Genomic DNA, 16,915 nt, shown 5'->3' with positions numbered 1-16,915 from the left:
GGTGGTTGTTAGTGGGTGGGTGGTGGTTATGGTGGTGAGTGGGTGGGTGGTGGTGTGTGGTGGTTGTTGTGGTGGGTGGTTGTTGTGGTGGGTGGTAGTTGTTGTGGTGGTTATGGTGGTGAGTGGGTGGTGGGTGGGTGCTGTGGTTGTTGAGGTGTGGTGGGTGGGTGGTGGTTGTTGTGGTGGGTGGTGGAGGTGGGTAGTGGTGGTGGGTGGTGGTGGTGGGTGGTTGTTGGTAGGTGGTGGTTATGGTGGTGAGTGGGTGGGTGTTTGTTGCGGTGGGTAGTTGTGGTGGTTGGTGGTGGTGGTTGTTGGTTATGGTGGCGAGTGGGTGGGTGGCTGCTGTGGTTATTGTGGTGGGTGGTTGTTGTGGTGGTTATTACGGTGTGGTGGTGGGTAGGTGGTTGTTGTGGTGGTTGTTATTACGGTGTGGTGGGTGGGTGGTTGTGGTGGGTGGTTGTTGTGGTGGTTATTACGGCGTGGTGGGTGGGTTCCGCAACGTTCCCGGCATGCCCCGCGCGCCTGCTCCATGTCTGCTGGGTAAAAATCCCACCCCAGCAGCAGCAGCAGCGACTGCTGCTGCTCTTTTTGTCTCTCTCTCCGTCTCTGTCTCTCTCTCTCTGTCTCTCTCTCTTCCTCTCTCTGTCTCTCGTTACACCTCGACGGGTCCGCGTCGCCTTGCGTTGCTTTTACTTTGCGAGGGTTTCGCGGGAGGGGAGGCGGGGAATGTCACGGAGATGCGACGGCGATGCAACAACGCGCGCGGCGACTCAAACGCGCGGAGGCGCTCGTACCGCAAAGGTAAAAGCAGCTGGTGGGGGGGGGGTTCTCTTTTTTTACTGATAGGGCCACTGATGTTTGTGAGGGGATTTAACAACAACAAAAAAATATTTCCCCCCTTTCTATCCTCCATCGCCCTGGGTGTCGTCCCCTACATCTCCGCGCTCTTGACGGCGATATCGAGGAGGCCTTGTGGATAAGTTGAGAGGGAGAGAAAGGGTGGTGGTGGTGGTGTAGTGGTGGTGGTGGGGTAGTGGTGGTGTGGTGGTGGTGGTGTGGTGGTGGTGTAGTGGTGGTGGTGTAGTGGTGGTGGTGTAGTGGTGGTGGTGTAGTGGTGGTGGTGTAGTAGTGGTGTAGTGGTGGTGTGGTGGGGTAGTGGTGGTGGTGTGGTGGTGTAGTGGTGGTGTGGTAGTGTAGTGGTGGTGTAGTGTGGTGGTGTGGCGCGCAGACTCCGCTTACACAAAACACTTCGACGTTCGACGGGAGCGAAAGCGCATCCGACGCTTCGTGTCGGTGCTGGAGAAAGGTTTCATGCGGTTGCATGGCGGGAAAGCTGCCCCTGCGTGTGATGTGATGTTGTGTGTTGTTGTTGTGGTGAGCGGTGGATGGCTGAACTGTACGCTAACACGAGCCGGCGGCGTCCATGCGCCGCCGATATCGCGCGCGGGGCTTCAAGGCGATCGCAGGGCGCCCTCTGTGGGGGGTGGAAGTCGACGGCTTTGGAAAAGCGAAAAGGCAAAAGCTGCCAAAGTTGGGAGCGACTGTGCCCGGTGCCAACTTCGAAGCTGTGTATCGTGCGGTGAAGCCCACAGAGACACGTAGAGACCCTTAGAGACACGTTAAAGACAAGCCACAGTAAAGATATTGTGGCCATGCAACTCGAGCTATGGACCATCCAGTAAACCTACAGAGACACATAGAGACCCTTAAAGAGACACGTTGAAGACAAGCCACAGTAAAGATATTGTGGCCATGCAACTCGAGCTAGGGACCACGCAGTAGACCCACAGAGACACATAGAGACCCTTAAAGAGATACGTTAAATACAAGTCACGGTAAAGTGATTGTGGCCATGCAACTCGAGCTATGGACCATCCAGTAAACCTACAGAGATACATAGAGACCCTTAAAGAGATACGTTAAAGACAAGTCACGGTAAAGTGATTGTGGCCATGCAACTCGAGCTATGGACCACGCAGTAGACCCACAGATACACATAGAGACCCATAAAGAGACACGTTGAAGACAAGCCACAGTAAAGATATTGTGGCCATGCAACTCGAGCTATGGACCACGCAGTAGACCCACAGAGACACATAGAGACCCATAGAGAGATACGTTAAAGACAAGCCACGGTGGAGTGATTGTGGCCATGCAACTCGAGCTATGGACCACGCAGTAGACCCACAGAGACACATAGAGACCCTTAAAGAGATATGTTAAAGACAAGCCACGGGGAGTGATTGTGGCCATGCAACTCGAGCTATGGACCATCCAGTAAACCCACAGATACACATAGAGACTCTTAAAGAGATACGTTAAAGACAAGCCACGGTAAAGTGATTGTGGCCATGCAACTCGAGCTATGGACCACGCAGTAGACCCACAGAGACACATAGAGACCCATAGAGAGATACGTTAAATACAAGCCACGGTGGAGTGATTGTGGCCATGCAACTCGAGCTATGGACCACGCAGTAGACCCACAGAGACACATAGAGACCCATAAAGAGATACGTTAAAGACAAGTCACGGTAAAGTGATTGTGGCCATGCAAATCGAGCTATGGACCACGCAGTAGACCCACAGAGACGCATAGAGACCCTTAAAGAGATATGTTAAAGACAAGCCACGGTAAAGTGATTGTGGCCATGCAACTCGAGCTATGGACCACGCAGTAGACCCACAGAGACACATAGAGACCCTTAAAGAGATACGTTAAAGACAAGCCACGGTGGAGTGATTGTGGCCATGCAACTCGAGCTATGGACCATCCAGTAAACCCACAGAGACACATAGAGACCCTTAAAGAGACACGTTAAAGACAAGCCACGGTGGAGTGATTGGGGCCATGCAACTCGAGCTATGGACCACGCAGTAGACCCACAGAGACACATAGAGACCCATAAAGAGACACGTTGAAGACAAGCCACAGTAAAGATATTGTGGCCATGCAACTCGAGCTATGGACCACGCAGTAGACCCACAGAGACACATAGAGACCCTTAAAGAGACACGTTAAAGACAAGCCACGGTGGAGTGATTGTGGCTATGCAACTCGAGCTATGAAGCTCTTTTTCACAGATGTCCAGTAGAAGCCCTCTCGTCGTGGGCGGCAGACCTCGACATTGTGCATTTAGCTCCTGAGCCATTTTGCTGCTGTCATCATGCGCAATAATAAAATGATGAATGCTGTCATTACGTGTATTTTGTGTTTTTGTTTAACCAGGCAAAAACTATCAATAACACAACAAGCGCAGTTCCCGTGACCAACACTGCGCGGTGAAGCCTCCGTCTAGCAGTAAATTGACAATGGGTTATACGTATGTTTAACTTCGTTCGCACCGTATGTAGCCAACCGTGCTAATCGGAGGTGCAGGGGAAGGACAACAATTGAAACACTCAGAGCAGTTCTAAATAAATGAGTTTTCAATCTTGATTGAAAAAAATATGACGTTATGAGAATCAATTTAACACCAGTGAACTCAATCGCGTACACCAAGCTCTCAAGGCGAATGGATATTCTGACTACACAATCAGCAAAGCCATCGCCCCAACCGTGAGGAAGGAGCCATTTGAGCATCCAATCAAAACCATCACCTTGCCATACATAGCAGGGGCAACAAAAAATATTTCCAAAATCATGAACAAACACAAGATCCAGCTCCTATTTAACACAGTAAATAAAATTTGTGATCTGGTCCCATCTGTGAAGGACAAGATCCCTGCCATGCAATATCCCGGCATCTACAAACTAAGCTGTGTCTGCGGCAGTAGTTACATTGGGAATCGTGTTCGTGAACATAAGGCAGATCTGAAATACGGTAGGACCAATACCTTGACCGTGGCTGATCATTGTTTTAATGCTGTGGGCTCACAAATTTATTTCTCTCAGACGAAGGTTCTTTGCAAACCCATTGGCTATCAACAAAGATTCATTCATGAAGCCATCCATATATACAGACACAGACATAATTTCAATCGAGAGGATGGGTACAAATTAGCAATCATTGGAAAGACGTGATCAAACAGTTTAAATCATAACTGGCTGTGATGTTCCCATCCTGCCACCTCCCGATGTTAGTTATTTTCGGTTCTCCGATTTTACATGAACAGGTTAAATTTCTCACACGAACACAGCCACCTCCGCGCACTGACCGTGACGTGGTGACGACTCTGCGATGTCACATTAACATGCTAATCTCTCACATTAACATAGCCACCTCAGTGCGCTCGACCGTGGAGGCCGCTCTCCGATCTTACATTCACATGCTCATTTTTACCTGGCAGCCCTTTAATTGGTGGAAACGCACCACCAGCGCATGTCGTTGGCCCTCACATTAACATTAGCTGCCCCGCCCATGCTGCTGACACTTGGGCTACGCCCATTTTAAACCTTTATAAACAGTTTGCCTTTAGAGGCTAACCCCCTTTTCCTGATGACGACCGCTTGTGTTGCGATCGAAACGTCGTGGTTTTTATTTATATTATTTTTTTCTATCTACGTGACTTTACCGAAAGAACCCGAAGAATATTCTTAGTTTTTTCGGTAAAGTCACGTTGAAGAGGAACAACTAAATAATAAAATATATATAAAACAATAAAAAATTCTCACGACGTTTCGACCATAACTCAAACGGTCATCTTCAGGTGTGTTGGTTTGCATAAATTTATTTTTAAACGGCGCATTTATTTATTTATAAAAAAAAACGTTAGCGCCACACGCAGCGATTTGGCAGTTTACCCAGGACTAGTCCATCTATATTCTGAAAAGAAATGAAGATGACCGTTTGAGTTATGGTCGAAACGTCGTGATAATTTTTTATTGTTTTATATATATTTTATTATTTTGTTGTTTCTCTTCAACGTGACTTTACCGAAAAAACTAAGAATATGAATTACTGCAGTCACGAAAGCTTTAAATCAAAATTTAACCCGAAGAATATTAACACGTACGCTTTCGTAACCGATATGATTCATGACATTTTTGTTAAATTACTGGGGAAACGTCGTACTCGAATTGTAAATGTTGTGGGCTTACTTTCCAACACGTCGGTGTGCTGAACTAGTAACGAATTGTCATGTTTTATTTCCGTGACAAATCTTACTAATTGGTTGTGTCGGGTGGTTTAACGACATTTATATTTATGTGATCTAACCCCCCCCCAAAAAAACCCCTCTATTATGAATGAGAATCAACTTTGGCTAACGAACCAAATGCACCGTATACACGCCTGCTATGTTGACCGCAGGCTTCGCAAGCGATGGCACAGGACGGAGGAGAGGGCGCACTGGGAGCCTCCTCGCTGGATCTGGATGATGCTGCCCTACCAGTACCCTCCATGCCTCCCGCGCTCGCTCGGGCCCTGGCCGCCCTCACAGCCGCCCTCTCATTCATCGTCAGCTACGACGGCGCGTTCGTCTTCGACGACTCAGAGGCTGTTGTGGGCAACAAGGTGAGAAGCCTCGCTCCTTCCTCACCGTTAATGTGCCACGGTGGCGAGATGTTAACTGCCTCACCTGGTATACAGGAGATCTGGGGTTCGAGCCCGACCCTGACGCCTGTTGTATATTTGAACTTTGCGTGTCTCTCTCTCTCTCTCTTCGTGGTCGCGTGGATTTTGCTGCGGGTCCTCCGGTTTTTCCGTCCACATATAGAATGAAAGTCATGCGTTTAGAGAATTGGCTGCTATAAATTTCCACGTAATAAGCCATTTAATTGGCCTGTCATTTGTGGCCGGGTCTCTTATAAAAAAAGAACGATATAGCTCAGTGGTAAAATAAAAAAAATTGTTTAGTTTATATTAATGGTTCGTTCACATACTGGACTTGCAATCCAGTGGTCATTAGTTGATTATACCTCCCGGCACAGCATATTGATTTGATTTGTCATTCGACACGTATGATTAATTAGCGTTATGTATGTACATATTATATGATATGACGTCCAGCCAGGACCCGCATCGTTAATAGAAGGCCCTTGGCTGTAAGATCGGTAGTTCACCAGCATTGATTCAAGCAAGCCTGAGTCTGCTGTTGAGACACTGTGTGTCGAAATCGGTCCAGACTTTGTTGTTCTTGAATCAACGTTGAAGAAATTATGCACTCCCAGAGAAGACCGTGTGGCCGATATACAGATTGAACATCATTTATTTATTTTGACTCACCACGTGACAATCTTTAAGGAGCGTTTGTGAGAAAATGCGCTCCCTACCGTGTAAATGACAAACATACCACTTGAAACATTTTACAGATGTCCTGTGAAAGAAAAAAACGTTTCAATGGGTGTTTTTCAATTTGTACACGTTGTGTGGGTTCACATGACCCCTCCAGCCGCTGTAGCGGTGGTCTATCCACCACAGAGTTAAAATAATCGATGTATGAATCTTATTCGTGACAATTCATTGAATCGCGAGCGGGGCGAATTGTGACCCCTCTGCTGGAAACATTGGTGTTAACTTTGGGAGATCTTTCTTGAGCCACTGAGAGTGAAAATGAGAGGGTATGTTAAAGATGACGATGCCGAGGCTTTTGTTGGTAGTGGTTTATCTGTAAATGATTTTTGCCAGTGACTCCCAAGTGTACGGTAAATCCTCGCGTCGTGCGTTTTCAAACGACGCATTTTCTCGAAAACAAGGTGCTTCTGTTCGGGAACACTTTTCGCACAAGGCGGAATGCGCCTGTTATAACGTGGAACGTGCACCGTTATAACGTGTGAACGTGCACCGTTATAACGTGGAACGTGCACCGTTATAATGTGGAACGTTTCCGTTGTAATGCGGTTTCTGAGTGGTCGATAACAAACTGCTTTCTTGGGCTGAGCGATATGGGAATTGTGAGCATACGCGCGGAATGATAAAGTACGCGATGGCGTACTCAGTCCTTCGTCCTGCCATGGGATGACTGCAGGCTGATTTTATGGTGCAAATGTGATTCAAATGTGCATTATTTTTATTTATTTATGACCTGTAATGTTTGCAGTATACAGTAATACCTCGCTTAATGCGGCACTTTTCAGGAACGCATCTACTACCGCGTTAAATGAGGAATTACTGTGCTTGTTGTAACCTTGACCCGTGTATCGATAGTTACATTTTTACGTGCACATTTTATAGAGGGATTATGCGTTGTCTTGGTGTGGTCTGGGACTGTTTTTGTTGTTAGTTTTCTGCCTTGGCCAAGTTTGCATTTGGTGTCGACAAATCGAAAGGAATTTATGCACTTATACAATTGGTACTTGTACACTTTATATATTTTTATTCATTAATTTTAGTGACTTGCTTACCTTTTCTATATTTTGCACTGCTATAGTTGTTCGTGTTGTTGTAGTTGTAACACTGCTGACCCGCCCCACTTACTGGACATCTGTGAAAAAGAGCTTCATCGCTCCCTCAGTTTCCACGAGGATAAATAAAGATTCGGATTCTGTTCTTGACAGGACCTCAAGCCCGAGACCCCTCTGTCGTCGCTTTGGATAGACGATTTCTGGGGCGGGCGCCTAAGCAGCAACACCAGCCACAAGTCGTATCGGCCCCTCACCGTGCTCACGTTCAGGTCGGTGTCACGCTCTAAGACGAGCGGTGTTCACGTTTCTGCTCGCCGCTGCTCGGGTGTATGTTGACACATCGTCCTCAGCCTGTCCACGCCGAAAGGTCGATTGCAAATCCTGCAGTTTCCCTGTTGCCCTGCTGCCAATTCGGTGAAGTCGGAGATTATCACCGTTCTTTTTCCGCCGCTCGCGAAGATGCCTTGAAAATGTATCGCAGATGGTGCCCTTTTCAGTGGACCGTGAAACTCCGTCTGCAGTGAGCCAATGAATGGGCGGGAGCAACCGGGTCATTTTATGAGCCAATCGCTCATCGCATCTAACAGGTGACGCCGCAGCCCCCGCAAGCGATTGCTCTAGAGCAGCGGTTCCCAGCCTTGTCGAGTGTGCCGACAAACATTGCTCGGACCGCCCACACGCGACAACGAGTAGCTGTTTGAGATTGTGCATTTCCTTGATGAGGATGTTATTATTATTATTATTATTTTTCTTCTCCACGGATCCTCCTGTAGTAGTAGTAGCCTCGCAAGACCGCCAGGCGTTCCGCGGACCACAGGTTGGGAACCGCTGCTCCGAAGAGCTCTTATAGAGGGAATTTTTGCTCTACTCTTCCATTTCTGGCCCCCGACGTCTTGGAAGAGGTGGGATTGCCCGCATGTTATCCCGCGAGCGAATACTGCGTGGTGGCGCGTTACGAGTTGCCTGACATTTCTTTTTCTACAGTGAGGGAAAAAAGTATTTGATCCCCTGATGATTTTCTACATTTGCCCATTGACAAAGAAATGATCAGTCTTTAATTTTAATGGTAGGTTTATTTGAACAGTGAGAGACAGAATAACAACAAAAATCCAGAAAAACGCATGTCAAAAATGTTATAAATTGATTTGCATTTTAATGAGGGAAATAAGTATTTGACCCCTCTGCAAGACGTGACTTAGTACTTGGTGGGTTCAAATCCCTTGTTGGTAATCACAGAGGTCAGACGTTTCTTGTAGTTGGTCACCAGGTTTGCACACATCTCAGGAGGGTTTTGTCCCACTCCTCTTTGCAGATCTTCTCCAAGTCATTAAGGTTTCGAGGCAGACGTTTGGCAACTCGAACCTTCAGCTCCCTCCACAGATTTTCTATGGGATTAAGGTCTGGAGACTGGCTAGGCCACTCCAGGACATTAATGTGCTTCTTCTTGAGCCACTCCTTTGTTGCCTTGGCTGTGTGTTTTGGGTCATTGTCATGCTGGAATACCCATCCACGACCCATTTTCAATGCCCTGGCTGAGGGAAGGAGGTTCTCACTCAAGATTTGACGGTACATGGCCCCGTCCATCGTCCCTTTGATGCGGTGAAGTTGTCCTGTCCCCTTAGCAGAAGAACACCCCCAAAGCATAATGTTTCCACCTCCACGTTTGACGGTGGGGATGGTGTTCTTGGGGTCATAGGCAGCATTCCTCCTCCTCCAAACACGGCGAGTTGAGTTGATGCCAAAGAGCTCCGTTTTGGTCTCATCTGACCACAACACTTTCACCCAGTTGTCCTCTGAATCATTCAGATGTTCATTGGCAAACTTCAGACGGACATGTAGGATTTCAGTCCTTCACAGCGTAGTGTGTTACCAATTGTTTTCTTGGTGACTATGGTCCCAGCTGCCTTGAGATCATTGACAAGATCCTCCCGTGTAGTTCTGGGCTGATTCCTCACCGTTCTCATGATCATTTTGTGTTTCTTCCATTTGCGAATAATCGCACCAACTGTTGTCACCTTCACACCAAGCTGCTTGGCAATGGTCTTCTAGCCCATTCCAGCCTTGTGTAGGTCTACAATCTTGTCCCTGACATCCTTGGAGAGCTCTTTGGTCTTGGCCATGGTGGAGAGTTTGGAATCTGATTGATTGCTTCTGTGGACAGGTGCCTTTTATACAGGTAACAATCTGAGGTTAGGAGCACTCCCTTTAAGAGTGTGCTCCTAATCTCAGCTTGTTACCTGTATAAAAGACACCTGGGAGCCAGAAATCTTTCTGATTGAGAGGGGGTCAAATACTTATTTCCCTCATTAAAATGCAAACAAATTTATAACATTTTTGACATGCGTTTTTCTGGATTGTTGTGTTGTCATTCTGTCTCTCACTGTTCAAATAAACCTACCATTAAAATTATAGACTGATCATTTCTTTGTCAGTGGGCAAACGTACAAAATCAGCAGGTGATCAAATACTTTTTTTCCTCACTGTATTATGGTTTGATTGCATTGTTCGTGAATATTGCGAGTCCGTTAGATTTTGGGAGACCGGCAGAATCCACGGCGACACATTTTGTTGCGCACTTTCTGGTTACCCCCCCCTTGGTGAAGCTCGTCCAAGCTGTGGTGACTCATCGTCACCGCAAGAGCTGTTGACAGCTGTAGTCCCAGCTGACTATGCCTACACTTGGCATCCCACTCTCCTCCCTCCGGTGTTTAATGAGGGGCTGGTGGTACACGAGCATTTTCTTAATTAATTATGCGTTCTGTTCACCCGAGAAGTTTGAAAGAACATTTCGCCCCTACTTATAAACAGGCATCGAAGTTGTTGGGTTTTAAATACGCTTTCAGCCAACCCTCCTGGAAAATATATCAGGCTGCACAGTGTACCTGCTGTGTTAGTGTGAATTTTAATGTTTCACAGAGATAGGGGTCTGCGTGTGTGTGATGTATTGGGTATTTAAAAGTTGCTATTTCAGTCATTTCACTCTGAAAATATCAGGCCAAACCATTTGATTACAACACACAAAGACAAGGATCCCCATGGCAGTCTAGATTGACTGTTGGGGTCAGTGCTTGTTAACAAGCACCTATGAAAGCAGTCATGACGCAAGGCCGCTTTTGTCTCCCCAGTGCTGATGTTTACACACCAGGGACTGATTTAAATACTTACTCGACGTAGGAGAAGCCCAGGACTGATACTGTAAACACTCGCCATTGATGTTAGCCACGGAAAGGAATGGAACTTAGGTTGCCGCATGCACAGGGCAGCACGCTACCCACTACGCCGCCATGGACTAAACGTTTGAAAATGTAGGTTAAAGGAATTGTCATGAAAAGGTAACGTTGTCTGAGTTGAAAAATACACAGATTGAATTCCCTTTCATTTCATCAATCACCATGACGTTTTCGATAGACAGATTGCCGTTATCTTTAAACTCAATTATTAATGTTATGAATAAACTCGCGAAGGGCTCATAGAGACCACGAGTCTGCTTTTTATTTTCACAGAAACCAGGGTGAAAAGAAAAACCCATCCAGGGAACCAATTTCGGCGCGACACGAAACGCGACACAAACATCAAAACGAAAGTGAAAAATAAAACGTACATTAAAAATAACCAAACCGAACGACGCAACACATTCCACTCGTAAACAAAACAGAACGCGACCGATGCGTAAACTTGGAACAAACTCAACAAAGCAGTCGATGGCATTTTTAATTGAAAAAGAAGTGACATTTCTATTAGATTTGAAGCTTTCGTGACTGCAGGAATCCATACTCTATGGTTCTTTCGGTAAAGTCACGTAGTAGGTAGAAACAACATGCAAACACAACATGCTCCCCCTACACCCCCCCTACACTCCCCCTACACCCCCCTACACTCCCCCTACACTCCCCCTACACCCCCCCTACACCCCCTCTACACCTCCCCACACCCCCTACACCCCCCACACCCCCCTACACCCCCCCTACACCTCCCCCTACACTCCCCCTACACCCCCCCACACCCCCCCTACACCCCCCCTAAACCCCCCCACATCCCCCTACACCCTCCCCTACACCCCCCTACACCCCCCTACACCCCCCCCTACACCCCCCCCTACACCTCCCCCTACACTCCCCCTACACACCCCCTACACCCCCCCTACACCCCCCCACACCCCCCTACACCCCCTCTACACCTCCCCTACATCTCCCCTACACCCCCTCTACACCCCCCCCCACACCCCCTCTACACCTCCCCTACATCCCCTCTACAACTCCCCGACACTCCCCCTACACCCCCCTACACCCCCCCCTACACCTCCCCCTACACTCCCCCTACACTCCCCCTACACCCCCCCCACACCCCCCCCCTACACCCCCCTTACACTCCATCTACACCCCCCCCCCACACCCCCCCCCCACACCATCCCCTACACCCCCCCCCACACCCCCCCTACACCCCCTCTACACCTCCCCTACATCTCCCGTACACCCCCCCCCCCATACACCCCCTCTACACCTCCCCTACACCCCCTCTACAACTCCCCGACACTCCCCCTACACCCCCCCTACACCCCCCCCACACTCCCCCTACACCCCCCCTACACCCCCCCTACACCCCCCCGTGTTGGGAGGCAGTCGATGGCAATTGTTTTTTGTACGCAGCAGGAAGGCATCAAAAAGCGGCCTCCGCGTGCAGCTGTCTGTGGAGCATTTTCATTCACTTCATACTCCCGTTGCCTTTCTTCCTTTTGTGAGTCAGCCTTTGCAATTAATCAAGCACCCCCCCCCCCCCAAACCACCTTACCTAGCTGTGCCTTCAACTTTACCGCACTGTTCATGGGGGGCCCACCTCGGAGTTGATGGGTGGGGTTTTTTCTGTTTACGTGAAGCAAATCGCCTATTAAAAGTTGAGCATTTTTTCGGTTTAACGCGGCTTGTGTGTCTGTTTTAAGTGTGTTTTTTGCTCATTTTTAATGACAGCGTTATCGTGAACGACCGCCCGATTTCATCATCATTCAACGGCGATCTGAAACAAATCCACGCGGCCACTCCTGCAGCAGTTCGATGGGATATCAAATCTTGACATCAATTTGTTATCTGTTGCAATGCCCAAACATGCCATACGAAAGAAGGCAAATTATGTCTTCGTCCACGAGAGGGCAGTAACATCGTTATTTTTATTGGCGTTGATTCCCCGTACTAGTTCTAGACTTTAAAAGTTTTTTTACTTTAAATTAAAGTTTAATGTTAAATTCAATGAAGTTCCACATTTAACCCAAAGAAATGCATAGCTTCTGCAAAAGTGAACATCTTGGTAATGTATTTTTTGTAAAAAAAAAAATAGCAGTGCAGCTGTAAGGCAACCAGAATGGGCGAAAATACACAATACGCGCGATAAGTTTTTTTGGTGCGTGTGTAGTCATTTTATCGACCAGGCTGATAGTGGCGCTGTACTCACACCGGAGAACCCAGTTTCCTGATGACTGCTCTCTAGACCTCGACTAAAATCATGCGGCTCGTTGGTCTAGGGGTATGATTCTCGCTTAGGGTGCGAGAGGTCCCGGGTTCAAATCCCGGACGAGCCCAGGAAAAATATACTTTTTTGTGACTTTTTTTTTTAAACCTTTTTCCAAATAACGTAATGTTCTAAACAATGTACAGTAAAATGCCTTGCGGTTATATTAATGTTTTTTTTATTTAATTGAGGCTGTAACGTATACAAATTTAGTGAAAATCCAAAAGTAACAATGTTTTCCTTGTGCCTTTTTTTAGTGACGTGGCTGATACCATTTACTTGCATAGTGCTAAGGGCTGGCTCGTTGGTCTAGGGGTATGATTCTCGCTTAGGGTGCGAGAGGTCCCGGGTTCAAATCCCGGACGAGCCCTGAAAAGTTATTTTAATTTATTTAGATAAATATATTTTAACTGCAAGGGATCTTACTTGCACGGTGATCAACTACATTGTATTATTGTAAATTCCTAATGCTCGAATGCAGCCAAATAAGGTGACCGTAGTGATAATATGTGATGTTTTTTTGTGCAGTCAATAGTGACCAGGCTGATACCATCAACTTGTGACACTCGGGAAACCAATTGAATGATAATGCGTGGTTACCCAGATTAAAACTCAGAGTTCCAATGGTAAAAGGTCAAAGCTTTTGCTCCAAGCTATCGCCTCCAAAACAATACATTTTAAGTAAATGCCAGTTGGTATATCAATGCTGTTCTAGCAAAGGAAAGTGTTGGGAATGTGAATTGTCCTTTTCAGGAGTCAGCCACATGTGCCTGATGCTGTAGCCTCACATTGTGGACACGTGGCTCCGTGTGTGTGGCTGGCTCGTTGGTCTAGGGGTATGATTCTCGCTTAGGGTGCGAGAGGTCCCGGGTTCAAATCCCGGACGAGCCCGGGAACATTTTTGTTAATCGAATTATTATTATTCCCGTTCTGACAGCAGTGGCGCGAGCCGGCAATTGCAGTGCTGCCCCTCTAACTTTTTATTTCACCGTTCATGTTTAAAATCTAAATGTCGGGGTTGGTTTCCCGAGAGATGGTTTCACAACTGCAGCGCGTACACTCTTTGCACCGTTTGCTCAGGCATACTTTTGTAGTGATGTCACCGTCAAGCATTATCATTCTCACGAAAGGCCACGAATAACCTGAACTTTAAAAAAAAATGCTGCTCGAAAATATAAACTCGCGTTGGTCTCGGGGTATGATTATCGCTTCGGGTGCGAGAGGTCCCGGGTTCAAATCCCAGACGAGTCTAAGAAAAATATACTCTTTTGAACTTTTTTTTACCTTTCTACAAATAACGTAAAGTTCTAACCAATGTACAGTGAAGTGCATTGCTGTTATATTAATGTTATTTTTTGTAATAATGAAGGCTGTAACCTATACACATTTAGTGAAAATCTAAAATTAGCAATGTTTTCCATGTGCCTTTTTTTTAGTGACGAGCCCAAAAAGATGTAAATCTTGTCGTCACATTACAGTTTTTTTACCTACTTAAGCAATTGTTACTCAAATGCAAATTTGCAAAGGAAACTACATTACATGATAGCTCTTCTTAGGGCCCTTGAAGTGACGCAGCTTAATTGCACTCAAGAGGCAGGCGCTGCAATTCAAAAATATTCCGCAGATAAATGTTTGTCACACAGCGTTCGACTGGATATTATAGTTTGGAATGGATGTTTTCCTTGAGGACAGTCGTTTAAAAAACAAATCTAAAACAAACCCTTAAATCTTTAAAGGAAATGTAACGCAAAGATAATAAGCAATTCGCGAAATATGACAGGGAATTGGGGGGTCATTATAATGGAACGTCTCGGTAACAACAAAATGCACAGAATTGTTAAAGATTAACTCAGGGGAACAAAAATGAACGAGGCGAAGTTTATTTAGTTTGAGGGTGTGATTTGGGTGTGAGCAGTCTTGGGTAAATATTCAGTACGATACTTGCTTGTCTAAAGAAGTCAACGTTTGTCATTTTATTACCACATTAAACGGTTCCGCATACCGGAGCTGTGCTTAATTTAACATCAAGTTTGCAATCTCTCGGGAATTCCAAGTTGGAAAAAAAACATCCACAATATTGGCAATCTGTAGAGGGAGTCCCTTAACTCATTCTCCACTAAACCGCATTCACCCAGTCTCGGGTAATTGTTGATTTTCCAATTAATTCTCCGGCAGATGATGGCATCGCTCTCACATTTCTCTCCAATCGTTCTCACATTCTTCTCCAGTCGTTCTCCCTTTTATTATTTGATGCACGTTGTGTCCGCGAGCCGACGGCCTCAGGGTGAATCCCGCGAGCTACGTGGCACCACTCCTGGAAGGGAACGTGTTAAAGCAAAATAGCGTGTTGCGAATATCACAGCCAAATTTGCAATTTTTGTTTCAATCAGTAAAAAATAAATGCAGAAAGGGGCAAACGCAGGTAGTTGTCACAATGCGAGGCTGGTTCCTGTTGTGAAGTGACACTTTTTTCTCTTATTCATTTGTTGAAGTCCTACAGCGTGGAATGATGTGTGTGGCTGGCTCGTTGGTCTAGGGGTATGATTCTCGCTTAGGGTGCGAGAGGTCCCGGGTTCAAATCCCGGACGAGCCCTAGAAGGCATTTGTTTTTATATACGTGAAAAATTCTGATTGAGTTGTTTTTTCATAACGTGTAAAACTTTTCCAAACACCACGCTAAATGTTATATTCTACAAAGTGTTTGCATAAGTACGATTTTTTTAATGTTTTATATTTTTTTGGTCAGACATTTCGGGAAAATAAAGATTAAATTATTATTGTTTTATACCAAATTTGATTTCAAGCGTATTCTAGATTTAAAGCTTTCGTGACTGCAAGGATCCATACTCTTTGGTTCTATTCGGTAAAGTCACGTAGGTAAAAAATAAAACAACATAAATCACGACGTTTCGGCCACAACACAAGCGGCCTTCATCAGGTGAAGGGATCAGGCTGTCTCGACGACAGCGCTGGAGTGAAACACAGCCACGCTCAGACCACGACCTTTAAGCTGTGTGCGGGGAAACAAGGTGCCTTGACATAGGAATTAGCATAAAAATTTGCATTTGATTGGCCGACTTAGCATAGAGGTGTTGTACAGGTGCACATGCCGGTTGGCGCGGGGGGGGGGGAGTTTACATCTTGATGGTGTGAAAGGGGAATTTAAGAGCTGCGAAAGTTTGGGGTACCACTACTTGAAAAATATACTGTACCATTGAAATTAGTTTAATGTTTGGTTCGATTTAGAGCATCTTTCCAATGGTTGCTTAATTTGAAACCATCTTCTCTGTTGAAATTGTGTCTGTGCTCGTAGATCTGAATTGCCTCGTGAACAAATCTGATAAAAACCCGTGGGTTTGCAAAGAACCTTGGTATCGGAGAAAATTATATTGTGATCACCCACAGCGTTGTAACAGTGATCAGCTACGGCAGAATATTTCGGTTTCCCGTGTTTCAAATATGATTTGTGCTCGCGAATTCGGTCAGAGACATGTCCCTTTGTCTCCCCGATATAGCAATCACCGCAGGTACAACTCAATTTGTAAACCCCGGGTGTACTGTAAGTCAGGAATGACATCCTTCACGGATGGGATCAGATCACGAATTTTGTGTACTGTATTGAACCGGACCTGGATCTTGTGTTTGTTTAGAATTTTGGAAATCTTTTTAGTAACGCCTGCTATATATGGTAGTGTGATGGTTTTGACCGGAGTATCAAGTGGTTGTTTCTGTATGGAGGGAGAAACAGCTTGGCGGATGGTACGGTCAGAGTATCCATTCCTTTTGAGGGCCAGGTGTACATGTTTTAATTCACTGGTCAGGTGGTGTTGGTCCGAAATGCAATGAGCCCTATGGTATAAAGTTTTGATGAGAGAATTCTTCTGGGCTGGGTGGTGGTGGGAATCAGGCTTCAAGTAGGAATCCGTGTGGGTGGGCTTCCTGTAGACAGAATGCCCCAATGAGCCATCAGGTCTCCTCTCAAACAGAACATCCAAGAATGGTAGCTTGCCATCTTTCTCCACCTCCATGGTGAATTTGATGGCGGGATGTCTGGAATTGATGTGGTGTAGGAAAAGGTTCAGAGCTGGAAGGCCATGTGGCCAAATGACGAAAGTGTCATCGACATATCTC

The 16,915-nt window shown here is 46.3% G+C and overlaps 1 protein-coding gene and 4 non-coding genes across 6 annotated transcripts in view; all 5 read left to right on the top strand.

Moving 5' to 3' along the window:
• The first annotated feature begins 517 nt into the window (after positions 1-517).
• The window catches only part of TMTC4 (transmembrane O-mannosyltransferase targeting cadherins 4), a 60,838-nt gene continuing 44,440 nt past the window's right edge, over positions 518-16,915 (top strand). For both annotated transcript variants that reach the window (XM_076054084.1, XM_032977933.2), the window contains exons 1-3: positions 518-801; positions 5,253-5,456; positions 7,439-7,554. In XM_076054084.1, coding sequence (XP_075910199.1) covers positions 727-801; positions 5,253-5,456; positions 7,439-7,554 — 395 coding nt within the window. In that variant the 5' untranslated portion in view covers positions 518-726. The remainder of the gene's footprint in view (positions 802-5,252; positions 5,457-7,438; positions 7,555-16,915) is intronic.
• Positions 12,783-12,854, top strand: TRNAP-AGG (transfer RNA proline (anticodon AGG)). Its single transcript has one exon. It is a non-coding gene; the product is annotated as a tRNA-Pro (tRNA).
• On the top strand, positions 13,083-13,154 carry TRNAP-AGG (transfer RNA proline (anticodon AGG)). The gene has a single exon. It is a non-coding gene; the product is annotated as a tRNA-Pro (tRNA).
• Positions 13,604-13,675, top strand: TRNAP-AGG (transfer RNA proline (anticodon AGG)). The gene has a single exon. It is a non-coding gene; the product is annotated as a tRNA-Pro (tRNA).
• Positions 15,306-15,377, top strand: TRNAP-AGG (transfer RNA proline (anticodon AGG)). Its single transcript has one exon. It is a non-coding gene; the product is annotated as a tRNA-Pro (tRNA).

This window comes from Petromyzon marinus, chromosome 64 (assembly GCF_048934315.1).
Source record: "Petromyzon marinus isolate PM22_M1 ecotype Great Lakes invasive population chromosome 64, UKy_Petmar_22M1.pri1.0, whole genome shotgun sequence".
Lineage (NCBI taxonomy): Eukaryota > Metazoa > Chordata > Hyperoartia > Petromyzontiformes > Petromyzontidae > Petromyzon > Petromyzon marinus.
The sequence above is the reverse complement of the archived record's forward strand: the minus strand, read 5'-3'. Positions and strand labels throughout refer to the sequence as shown.